A 12,069-nucleotide genomic window follows, 5' to 3' on the forward strand; every position below is an offset into this window, starting at 1 on the left:
AGAGCCTGGAGAGGGAGCAGCCGGCTGCGCTCTCCTCCGCATCCATCCAGGACTCGCTCGCCACGAGCGCGGTAAGGCCGGGCCCTGAGCTCCTCACCTCGAGTGTGCCTGTCTGCAGGACCTGAACCCCGCAGGTTCCCCGTGCTGCAGGACCTGAACCCCGCAGGTTCCCCGTGCTGCAGGACCTGAACCCCGCAGGTTCCCCGTGCTGCAGGACCTGAACCCCGCAGGTTCCCCGTGCTGCAGGACCTGAACCCCGCAGGTTCCCCGTGCTGCAGGACCTGAACCCCGCAGGTTCCCCGTGCTGCAGGACCTCCAGTATTCTGAAAGCACAAAAAAAAAAGACCCTAAAAAGCGATATGAGCAGAATCTTTAGTTAATTTCTTTAAGCCAGGACACAGACCTGTTGAAAGTCTCTTTTCTTCTTTGCTAACAAGTAGGGCTTGGATGTCACATAAAATCATAGAACCATATTGTCAACGAGGTTGGAAAAGACCTTTAAGATCAAGTCCAACCATTCCACCAGCACTGCCAAGGCCACCACTAACCCATGTCACTGAGGCCTTGTCTACACAGGGTGTGAACACTTCCAGGGATGGTGACTCCAGCCCTGCCCTGGGCAGCCTGTTCCAATGCCTGAGCACCCTCTGGGGAAGGAATTGTTCCTAATATCCAACCAAAACCTCCCTTGGTGCAGCTTGAGACCGTTTCCTCTTGTTCTAATCATGCACCAGGGAAAGGCAGAGCAGGTTGGGGAGATCAGAAAGGAAAGGAAAACTGGGATAGGAAACTATTCTCACTCAACCCTGGTGGTCTCAAAGCATGCACTGATGTTCCCAGGGGTGGTCCAGTCTCTTCACATGAGTTCAGTTTTGCTCAAGAACCTTCTAAACCACCATCCCTTTTGTGTGCTTCCCACAGAAGCTGAAGCAGGACATCGCCCGGCAGAAGAGCTGCCTGGAAGCCACTCGGGAGATGGTGACACGGTTCATGGAGGCAGCAGACAGCCCCACGGCCTCTGCCCTGCAGGACAAGCTGGCAGAGGTGACGGAGCACTTTGGGAGGCTGTGCCAGCAGCAGCGGGACAGAGAGGATGCGCTGAAGGGCCTCCTGCCCAAGGTGGAGCAGTACGAGCAGCTCTCAGAGAAGCTGCAGCAGTTCACCGAGAGCAGAGCACGGATGTTGGCATCTGGGAATCAGCCAGACCGGGACATCGCTCGCTTCTCCCAGCACATCCAGGTGAGATGCGTGGGGAGGAGCCCCCATCTGTGTCAGGGCTGTTTTGCTGTGATTCCTTCCCAGTCTAGCAGGATCCATGGGAGGCTCTTTGCCTAGGAAAGGGAGCATGTCCAGGGTGGCTGAGGCTGTTTCCAGCAGGGAGAGAATAGTGTTTCCCTGGAGCTAGTCAGGTTCTCGGAGGGGATCTCTAGCCAGTCCAGATACAGCAAGGTGTTACCAATTAAAGACTCCATGGGGTTAATACAGCAGAAGACCCATGCTGGCAGTACATAGGATGTGACAAAGCCCTCAGAGATGCTGTGGGTCATGGAGACCGGTCATGGCTTCATGGGATTCCTCCCTTGGGCTTCCTATGAGTTCTCTGCTGTGGGGAGTGGTTTGGCCACAGCCTCAGAAATGCTCTAAGCTGGCATAAAACCAGACACTTGTGTTGGGGAGGGGGGTTGGTTTGGTTTGGTGTAGGGTCCCCCCATCCCCTTCACTGCATGGCCTTGCACCAGCACTGAGAAAGGTGGGATTTACCCTGTGTTTGCCATAAGCTGTGCCCACCTGCTTCTGGTGCACCTCATGGTGATGCCCACAGAGGGTCTCTCCAGCTCAACAGGACACGGGGCTGTCTGGTTCATCCTCTCTGCCTAAGTCTGGGGCACAGTCATCATTACTCTTTGCTTCTGGCAGGAGCTGAATTCGGAGCTGAGGCAGCACCAGGAGGACCTGGCTGTCCTGGAGAACCTGGCTGCGGAGCTGGGCTCCTGCGGCTTCGCCCCTGGTGCTTCCCAGCAGCAGGAGAAGCTGCAGAGCCTGAAGAAAGACTTCCTGCAGCTGCAGACGGTGGCAGAGGAGAGGTGAGTCCCAGGGACCCATCGCTCCTCGGGGAAGTGATCAGAGCAATACCCCTTGGAGAGGGGAGATGATCTTTCCACGGGGGGGCATGAGTGAACCCTTCCTGCCTCCTCCTCCCACTCCAGGAGCTGGAGGCAGCTCAGTTCGCTCCAGCTGACGCTTTATAAAAAGCCTTGGCTGGGGGCGTTGTGAAACATTCCTGGTGCTGCAGGAGCCGCGTTCCTGCGCTTCCCGGCGTGTGGGCTGCCGCAGCTCCAGCCTGGAGCATCCTGCCACAGGGGAGGTGGGGGCTGGCACAGGATCGGGAGCCTGCCCCAGGTGTGCTCTCATCTCTGGAGGTGACAGAGCAGAGCAGCCTGTTTCCAGCTCTGCTCAAGTGGAGATAAGGAGGAGCTTTAGCAGCAGCTTGAGCTTGAGTTGGCCACAGCAGCTTGAGCGACAACTTGCCTGTGTCCAATGGGCTCACACCTCCCAGGCTGTATCTCCAAACTCCCTGGTGAATAGGGGGAAGGTGATGGGGCAAAGCAGATCACAGAATCACAGTCTGGTTTGGGTTGAAGGGACCTTAAAGCTCATCCAGTTCCAACCTCCTGCCACGGACAGGGACACCTTCCACTAGAGCAGCTTGCTGCTGGCCTTGAACACTGCCAGGGATGGGGCAGCCACAGCTTCTCTGGGCACCCTGTGCCAGCGCCTCAGCACCCTCACAGGGAAGAGCTTCTGCCTAAGAGCTCATCTCAGTCTCCCCTGTCAGGTTAAAGCCATGCCCCTTGTCCCATCACTATGAATCTCATGACAATCCCCAGTCAGTCCGTGCCGTGCTGGCTGCTCGCAGCTGCGGTGGGTGAGTGTGGAGGGGCCTGTGGCTCCTGTCTTGTCCTTGTTCCTGTGGGATGGGCTGAATAGAACAGAGCTGTGGCCAGGGAGGAGGGGCAGCATCCCCCCTGCAGCTGCCTGGGGCCAGAGGCATGAATGAGCTCTGTCTTCCCAAAAGCTTCTCTTCCTGTGGGACAAAGAGCCCGGCACAGAGCCAGTGCAGGTCCCGCGGTGGTCCATCGCTGGTGGCTACCGCGGTGATGCCAGAGTGGTCCCCAAAGCACCACCAGCTGCGGCTTGAGGGGTCCAGCAGTGGTGAGGGGCAGGCTGGCAGACACCCTGCTTCGGCTGGCACTGCCTGCGCTGCTCCTGAGCAACATCTACTACTAATAGTAATAAAGGGCTCCTAGAGACACAACTGTGCCGCATTCAGGCTGGGTAATTACAAGGCAAAGCACGAGCTCTGACTCTCCAAAACCTTTTCACTCCCAGAGAAAAGGATGCGTCGTCCTGCCAGGAGCAACTGGATGAGTTTCGGAAGCTGGTTGGGGCTATGAGGAAGTGGCTGAGGGAGAGTGAAGGCAAAATGCCGCCCGCTGAGACCTCCCTGGGCACCCAGGAGCTGTACCAGCACCGGCAGCAGATCCAGGTGGGCAGAGGGAGCTGGAACCAGACTGGGAAAGTTGGCAGCTGGTGTGGAAATGCTGGAATGGTGGAATAAATCCCAGGAAGCAGAGTCCTGGGAGGTGATTAATGGTGTCAGGAATCCTGGGCTCCCCTGTACTGGCGGCGGGGCTGTCCTGGCTGCTGGGCTGCAGCCTCTGTGGTGTGTGAGCATCCAGTGGTCCCTGGTTTGCAGAGAACAGAGCAGTGTGAAGGTTCTGTTGAGCAGTGTCTGGTTTCCCTTCCTCCCCTGCCTGCTCTGGGTGGGATTTGGGAGTGGGAGACCCAAGCACATTCATTTTCACTGAGTGTTTCCCTCTCACTAGACAATGGAAGGTGTCCTGTCATCTGAGCCCCCGCTCCTCGATGCTTTAGATCAGGATGTGCCAAGGGTTTGACTCAGAGGCAGAGCAGCGTCTGCTGAGTCACCCACAGCCCTCGCACCCCACGGCACGTCACTGGGCTCCCCACGGCACATTGGGCTCTGGCACCCCCGGGCTCTGCCAGGACTGGATTCAGCAAGGCTGGGTTGTGCAGAGAGGAGGAGGGAGGTCCCAAACCAGTAGGAGGGAGAAGAGGGTTTCCTTCAACAGACCCGATAGTTAGGGAAGAGCTTTTCACTCCTTGATTTCCCCTGACAAAAATAAACATGAAGACACCCACTTCCCCAGCGCAGTCTGCTCGCCGGGCTCCAGTTCCATGAGTGCCATGTCCTGGTGCCACCGAGTCACGGCAGAGGTGATGGGTGAGGAAGGGAGGGCTGCAGCCAGGCAAATGACATCCCCAATCCCGGCCTTTGTTCTTGAGCAGGATCTGCTAGAGGAGTGGAAAGGGAAGGGGGCTCAGGTGGAGGAGATCGGCCGCAGAGGGACCCTCCTGGAGAACCTGATTGTGGAGATTACAGCCCCTGACACCCCGTCCAAGGCAGGTGAGTCGCAGCCACTCTCCTGAGGATACCTCCTTCCTTAGCTCTCTCTTTGCTCTCGCACTGAGCCTGCCTCAAGCAAAAAATGGGGCTGTTTCCCCCTTCTAACAGACTTCAGGGGGCCTGTGGTGGTCCAGCTATCATGGAGCTCAACCCCATGGTCAGGTCGCTGGTGCTTGCTACATTAAGGCATCAGCTGAGCGCTCGGAGCCCACACACTTGGCTTGATTTGCTGTAGCATTAACAAGCACTGAATGACTGAATGTGAGCCCAGCGTGGGGACAGGGGCAGCTGCTCGGATGGAGCATGGGAGCTCCAGGCTGAGGGAGCTCCTGGAGGCAGCTCCTGCTTTCCCTTTTGATGTGTTTCAGGCTCCTGGAGGCTGGAGTGTTTCAATCAAACTCCAGTCTCTGGGTTTCATATCTGGATGAAATTTAAGGCTGCGATATTCAAACATGATTTACTTGTCTCCTTGTTGGCTTCAAGTCTGTGAAGCAATGAGATTATGTCTGGTTTGTTTGGAAACCAAATGAAAGATGTTTTCCAGCTTGTGAGAACAAGTCCCTGGGCTCTCATCATGGATGGGCATTTGTGGGAATGGACAGTCCAGATTTGCTCATTAGGGCTAACCTGAGGAGCAGTTCAGTGGGAAGCCTCCAAGAGAAGAAGGGTGATCACCACATGGCGTGACCAAAGCTGCAGCCTCTTGCATCCATGAAAGCTTTAAAATATGTGGTTAGAAAGAGAGAGACTTGCCCGATAATGTTTCTGATGAATCCCGCTTTGGTTGTGAATGTAGTTGTGCTATCTGGTGTCCAAGGAGGGAACACTGGTGGAGCCTCCTGACAAAGAGAGTGTGTCTGTGCACTGAGGCAGGTTTAAATAGTTTCATCCCATCAGAAAAAGAGAACATGGGGGAGTTAATCTCTTCAGGGGAGTTAATCTCTTCAGAGAAGGCATTCAGCACTTCACTTGATGTTATAAAGTCATGCTCAGGCAGGCATGGAGAGGTGGCCAGTGGTCCCCAGTATGACAGGAGCCACATCCACCCTGGGTGATGCTGGGAGAGGTGCCCAGCTCCAGGCAGCTTCAGCTCTTCTGCTTCTGTTCCAGCGAGGCAGGAGCAGCTCCAGGGCAGTGAAGGGTGTGGGTCAGAGGAGGAATAAACCCATTCCAAAGGGAACTGTGGGCTCATTGGCAGTGGGCGGGTGGGACGCTGTGTCTGTGCTTGGTGGCCAGTGTGGTCCGTGTCACTGGAGGGCCATTCATCGCTTGCTGTCTGCATTCCTAACGCGTCTGTCTTGTCCCTCTGTCTGTCTCCATGCCCTGTGCTCAGGTGCTGCGCTGCCCGCTCCGGGAGGGTCGCTCGGCAGCGTGAACGGATACCACACGTGCAAAGGTGAGCTCGCTGTCCCCGCTGTGCCGCGGCCACCTCCCCATCCTCCCTGTCTGTTTGTGTGCATTTCCATCTGTGAGAGTACAAACCCCAGTGTGGCACCATCAGCATCTCATCCCGAGTGAAACGAGCTGGTGGAATTCCCAGCCGTGCCGGAGCCACGGTGCTGGAGGACCTAGGTCAGGCTGAAGGATGCAGAGGGGCAGCTTTGGGGAGTGAGGGCACCCTGACACACCATCAGTGGTGTTAAGAGCTGATAAATGGGAGATGGTTTTAAAGCCTGCCATTAAATTTATTGGTTCTGAGGGATTATAACAGTATCCAACCCTTCAGTTTGAAGAGCAGTTTTAATTATTGCCCGTTATCTGCTGTTAGTGCATTGGTTCAGCGAGGTAATAGGTGCATAAAAATGGCTTTATATTTCGGTGTCAAATCCTTTAACCTTGTACCAGCAGTGACCTTGTGGGGGGGGGAGCTCAGCCTGCACCATCTCATCCACACAAAGGCATTTGCTTTGTTTGCAAACTGTCAGCGTGTGGACACGGCGTGGCTGGAAGGGCCCCTGGGGCATGAGAGGGGAGGTTGATGTGACACTGTTCTGCAGCAGGGTGGACAGCAACACAGCCTCTTCCTCCTCACGCTTGGCTGGCTGTGGCTGCCCAGGGCTAGATCAGTACCTGATAGCCCAGGTGAAGACAGGCAGTGTGAGCAGTGTCCTCACCTCGGGCTGCTTTTTGGCAACAGATCTGACTGAGATCCAGTGCGATGTGTCCGATGTGACCCAGCAGTACCAGGGCCTCGGCGCGGCGCTGCGGGAGCGCCAGCAGCAGCTCTCGGCTATGCTGGAGAAGATGCAAGAGGTGCAGGAGGAGGCCAGCTCCATGCTGAAGTGGCTGGAGTCGAAGGAACGAACACTGTCGGAGCTGGACGCCTCCTCCTCGCCCACCAAGACAGAGACGATGAGAGCCCAAGCTGAGCACAACAAGGTAACGTCTCTTCCGGAGCAAAAACTGGATCAGAGCATTTCCTCCCAAAGGAGCTCGGAGATGGGCTTTATTACAGCAGGACTAGGAGGTTAAAGAAGGGCTTTCCCCAGAAGGGATCTCATGCAGGTCATGGAGCAGGAGCCCACGCACTGTGCTCAGCCTCTTTTCTTCTAGACCTGCTGCTCTGAGGCATTTGGCTCGGGAAAAGGAGTTTATCTATAGCCCTTGTTGCTGGGTCACTCCAACTTCTCCTGGAAAGCAATTCCCAGCCTTTCCCTGCTCTTGGAGCCAAGTTAGCTCACGATATTGCTAATAAAATGAAATGATTTCATTAAAGAGCAAAGAGCAGAAATTGCCCAACTCCAGCTTGTAGCCGCTGCTTCATTCCTTCTTGGTGATTTCAGTCTTTTGCCCTACATCTGAAGAAGTACCAATGATTGTTTTCCAGGCATTTCTGGCTGAATTGGAACAGAATTCAGGGAAGATCCAGAAGGTAAAGGAAGCACTTTCTGGCTTGCTGGAGAAATACCCAGATTCTCCAGAAGCAGCGAACTGGAAGAAGATGCAGGAAGACCTGAGTAAGTGCCTGAAGCACTTAGTGAGGCTCCTGTCTGGAAACATCATGTTGGAAGGGGCTTGGGGTTGCAGGGTCCTTCCAAAGTCACAGCAGAGCAGAGTCACTTCCAATTAAAATGCAGTAAATAGCAAACTTCTCTCCAAGCTGTCTGGTGTACAAGGTGTTCCTGAGATGAGCACTGTCCTGATTAATGAGATCTCTATGATGGATGTGGATTTTAAAGACTTGCCTCCTTAAATTACTTCTTAAAGAAGGAGGGGAGGGAGTGGGGGGGAAGTATTAGCAACGTGAGTTGATTATTTTGATTAAAAGCTTCATTGCTTCATATAAAATTCCAGGCATTACTAAGGCTGTCCTGGGTAGTTAACTGTTGACCAAACAAGACTGTTTCTTTAATAAGAAGCCCATAGGTTCTCTTCTTTGAAATAGCAGGAACCTCTTTATGGAGTTCTCTGTCCAGGAGATCTGAATGTGCTGTGTGAGGACTGATACCCATGAGAGCATCCTCATGGATCCAGCCAGGTTTGCTCGGTGGCTCACCCAAAGCCAGACCAGCTCATGGCAGTAGTGACCAGAGTGTAGAAATCCTCCTTGCAAGGTTTTCCTATGAGCTTCAAGACCATGTAGCCATTAGAAACAGCTTCCTAGGTGGAGAATGAGTAGAGCCACACTAGCTTTACTGACAAGCTGAGGCTTCTTTCTATCGGGGGAGCCACGGGGAGGGTAAAAATGCCTCTTGGTGGAGGGGTGGGCATGATCACCATTAACACAGCCCGTGCTTCAGATTGCAGGTGGGAAAGAGCCAGCCAGGCGACGGCTGCGCGGCAGCAGAAGCTGGAGGAGTCAGTGAACCAGCTGGCCAGCTTCCAGGCTGCTGAAGCCCAGCTCCGGCCTTGGCTGATGGAGAAAGAGCTGATGATGAGTGTGCTGGGACCCCTCTCCATCGACCCAAACATGCTGAACGCGCAGAAGCAGCAGGTCCAGGTGAGCTGGGAGCTGTGCACGCAGCTCCAGAGTGCGTTTGGGTCAAGAGGGGAGGGTGTCTCATCCAGTACATGAGGTGGAAGATTGCGCTTGGAGATGTCTTACAGTGAGTGCTGGGAGACCTCATGGCTCCTCCAAACCCTGCTGTGAGTAACTCGAAAGGGAGCTGTGCTCAAGCTCCCTTCCCCGCACTGCATTGACTCATCAGTGAATCACTTGGCCTCTCTTGGAGAGTGAAATTGCTTCAAACAAGACCTGTGCTGATGCTCAGCAGGACTCACTAATGCTGCCCCTCCGCCTGGCAGCCTGCCCTTTCCCAACCTCTTGCTTCTCAATCCTAATGTGTCCGTAACTGGCTGCATCAGAAAATGAAATACCCCGGTTAACATCATCTGATTTTCTCATCTGGCTGGTTTGTGTTGCATTACACAGCAGTAGGACAAATAGGAGAGAGCAAAGTACAGAAGTCATGGACCCCTCCTAGCTTTTTAAGTTGGAAGGTCACAGTACATCCCGTCTACCCAGCCCAGGGCTTGATAAAGCCCCTGGAGGTCTGCTCTGTTTTGTCTGTGTGTACTCGGAGCTGTCAGTTTTATGCAAACATTTGTATGTTATTTCTATTCCAGTTTATGCTGAAGGAATTTGAAGCTCGCAAACAGCAGCACGAGCAGCTCAACCAGGCAGCTCAGAGCATCTTGACTGGCCCTGGAGATGTTTCTCCATCCACTAACCAGGTGCGGGAAGAACTCCAAGGGGTTAATCAGAAATGGTCTGAGCTAACAGAACGGCTCAACTCCCGCTCCAGCCAAATTGATCAAGCCATAGTGAAGAGCACCCAGTACCAGGAGCTGCTCCAGGGCCTGTCGGAGAAGGTGAAGGCAGTTGGGCAGCGCCTGAGCAGCCAGTCTGCCATCAGCACACAGCCCGACGCCGTGAAGCAGCAGCTGGAGGAAACCAGCGAGATCCGCTCGGACCTGGAGCAGCTGGAAGAGGAGATCACGGAGGCTCAGACCCTCTGCGATGACCTCTCTGTCCTCATCGGGGAGCAGTATCTCAAAGATGAGTTACGGAAACGTCTGGAGACAGTGGCGCTGCCTCTCAAAGGGCTGGAAGACCTGGCAGGTGAGATGGAGCAGAGAACTTGGTTAAGAGATGTAGAGATGTCAAACTCCACCCCTGCTTTTTGCCTAAGGGCTCTCCCGCTACTGGGTTTCTAAGAGTAAACAGATTTATTGGTTTTTAGGGTGTTTCATAAGTGTTTTATGTGGATCTAAGCACAGGAGAGTTCACACTCCAGACATACCTGAGCCTGGGGAGCGAGTTTAGTCCCTCTGATGTGGCTATTCAAGCCTGCCTGGCTCACAGCACTGTGCCATGTGCTGTGCTTGGGGTGGAAAAAAAGGGTTCCTAAATTCAGAATGGGGCATGAAGAAGACCCAGTGGCCACCCTCTGACCTTGAGATGCCTCTTCTGGTTTCTAAGAGGTTGCATTTAGGAACTGGCCAGGAGAACTTGAGACTCCTGTGTTATCATTGCTTGCTACTATTAAGGAAATTTATGAATCAGTGAGCCAAAAGGCCAGTGATGCAATGGAAAGCTCCTTCCTGTTAATCAAAACACAGTTGGTGCATCTGAGCTGATTTTAAATAACTGCACTTTGCTTATTTGATTTCAGCTTAATTGTTGTGTTCTAATGTCATTCCCGTTTCAGCCGACCGGATGAACCGACTGCAGACTGCGTTTGCCAGTTCCCAGCAGTTCCAGCATATGTTTGATGAACTCAGGACCTGGCTCGATGACAAACTGTGCCAGCAAGCTCAGAGCCAACCCATTTCTGCTAAACTGGAGAGGCTACAGAGCCAAATTCAGGAACAAGAGGAGTTCCAGAAAAGCCTCAACCAACACAGTGGCTCCTACGAGATGATTGTAGCCGAGGGAGAATCTTTGCTGCTTTCCGTCCAGCCTGGGGAGGAGAAGACCACTCTGCAAAACCAGTTGGTCAGCCTCAAAACACACTGGGAAGAGCTCAGCAAACAAGCTGCCAACAGGCACTCTAAGCTCAAGGACTGTTTGCAGAAAGCTCAGAAGTACCAACGGCATGCAGAGGACCTCCTGCCTTGGGTGGAGGACTGCAAGGCAAAGGTGATGGAGCTGGAAGTAACTCTGGATCCAGTGCAGCTGGAGGCAACTCTTCTGAGATCAAAGGCTATGCTGAGTGACGTGGAGAAGCGCCGCTCCTTGCTGGAGATGCTGAACAGTGCTGCTGACATCCTGATTGATGCTTCTCAAACCGATGAGGATGACATTCGGGATGAGAAGGCTGGCATCAATCAGAGGATGGATGCCATCACAGAAGAGCTGCAAGCCAAGACTGGCTCCATTGAAGAAATGTCACAGAGGCTCAAGGAGTTTCAAGAGAGCTTCAAGAACATTGAGAAGAAGCTGGAAGGGGCGAAGCACCAGCTGGAGATCTATGATGCACTGGGGCCACAGGCCTGCAGCAACAAGAATTTGGAGAAGCTCAGGGCACAGCAGGAGGTGCTGCAGGCCCTGGAGCCACAAGTGGATTATCTGAAAAACCTCACTCAAGGTCTAGTAGAAGATGCCCCAGATGGGTCTGACTGTTCCCAGCTCTTAAGCCAAGCTGAGGTGGCTCAGCAGGACTTCCAAGCTGTGAAGCAGAAAGTCAATGACTGCTGTACACTCATGGAAAACAAGCTTGAAGGGATCGGTCAATTCAATAATCGGGTCAGGGAGATGTTCTCCCAGCTGGCAGATCTTGATGATGAGCTGGACAGCATGGGCCCCATTGGGAGAGACTCTGACAGCCTTCAGTCCCAAGCAGAGGACGTTCGCACGTTCCTGGGCAAACTCCACAGGCTGAAGTGTGACATTGAAGCCTCTGAAAGTGAATGTAAGAAGATGCTGGAGGACGAAGGGAGCCCCGATTTATTAGGACTGAAACGTGAGCTGGAGACACTGAATAAACAGTGCAGCAAACTGACAGAGAGGGGCAAGAACCGCCAGGAGCAGGTAGAAACGACACTGTCTCGTGTCGAGGACTTCTACAGCAGGCTGAAAGAGCTGACCCACATGACAACCGCAGCGGAGGACAACGAGGCGTTGCAATGGGTGGTGGGAACAGAGGTGGAAACCATCAACCAGCAGCTGGCAGACTTCAAGGTAAGTCTTTATGCTGTAGCTTTTCTTAAATGGTGTTTGGTGTTTGAAGGTCTGCCTAGTGTTGTGGTCTTTTGTGTAGGACCTTGGGTCTTCAAGCTGTCACGGCTTTGCTGTTCGTTGCTGTCATGTCAACAGCTTTGGTATAATAAAGTAGCCTTGCTCTGGAGGATATAGCAGATCAGCTGCTGGAGTTGATTGTGGTGAAAAGGTGCAGAATGGTTTTGCTATTGGAAGGGAAAAGCCTTTTCCTTGTTCTCCTTGAGATGTGTAATGTTGGTGTGCCGGTAGCTCGTGGGCTTGTAGACGTGGTTGGCCTTTAGGTTTTGGGGGAGGGAGGGTTGGTTTGGAGTCCATCTGAACTGTAAGTTGGCATCATTTGAGAGTCTAGTCCGGATCAAATCATCCTGCAGGTCTTTCTAGCTGGCCCACCTTTCTTGCTGGTTGTTCACTTCGTCTG

The 12,069-nt window shown here is 53.6% G+C and overlaps 1 protein-coding gene across 1 annotated transcript in view; it reads left to right on the forward strand.

The window, feature by feature from the left end:
- Positions 1-11,612, forward strand: part of LOC104406899 (microtubule-actin cross-linking factor 1-like) — a gene marked incomplete at both ends in the record, with an annotated part of 43,539 nt that extends 31,927 nt beyond the window's left edge. Inside the window, 11 exons of the mRNA XM_010016016.1 lie at positions 5-71; positions 922-1,239; positions 1,918-2,084; positions 3,391-3,547; positions 4,372-4,489; positions 5,823-5,885; positions 6,627-6,868; positions 7,317-7,446; positions 8,230-8,429; positions 9,056-9,551; positions 10,141-11,612. Coding sequence (XP_010014318.1) covers positions 5-71; positions 922-1,239; positions 1,918-2,084; positions 3,391-3,547; positions 4,372-4,489; positions 5,823-5,885; positions 6,627-6,868; positions 7,317-7,446; positions 8,230-8,429; positions 9,056-9,551; positions 10,141-11,612 — 3,430 coding nt within the window. The remainder of the gene's footprint in view (positions 1-4; positions 72-921; positions 1,240-1,917; positions 2,085-3,390; positions 3,548-4,371; positions 4,490-5,822; positions 5,886-6,626; positions 6,869-7,316; positions 7,447-8,229; positions 8,430-9,055; positions 9,552-10,140) is intronic.
- Positions 11,613-12,069: the final 457 nt, after the last annotated feature.

Source organism: Nestor notabilis, unplaced genomic scaffold (assembly GCF_000696875.1).
Source record: "Nestor notabilis isolate BGI_N333 unplaced genomic scaffold, ASM69687v1 scaffold12836, whole genome shotgun sequence".
In the NCBI taxonomy this organism is placed as follows: domain Eukaryota; kingdom Metazoa; phylum Chordata; class Aves; order Psittaciformes; family Psittacidae; genus Nestor; species Nestor notabilis.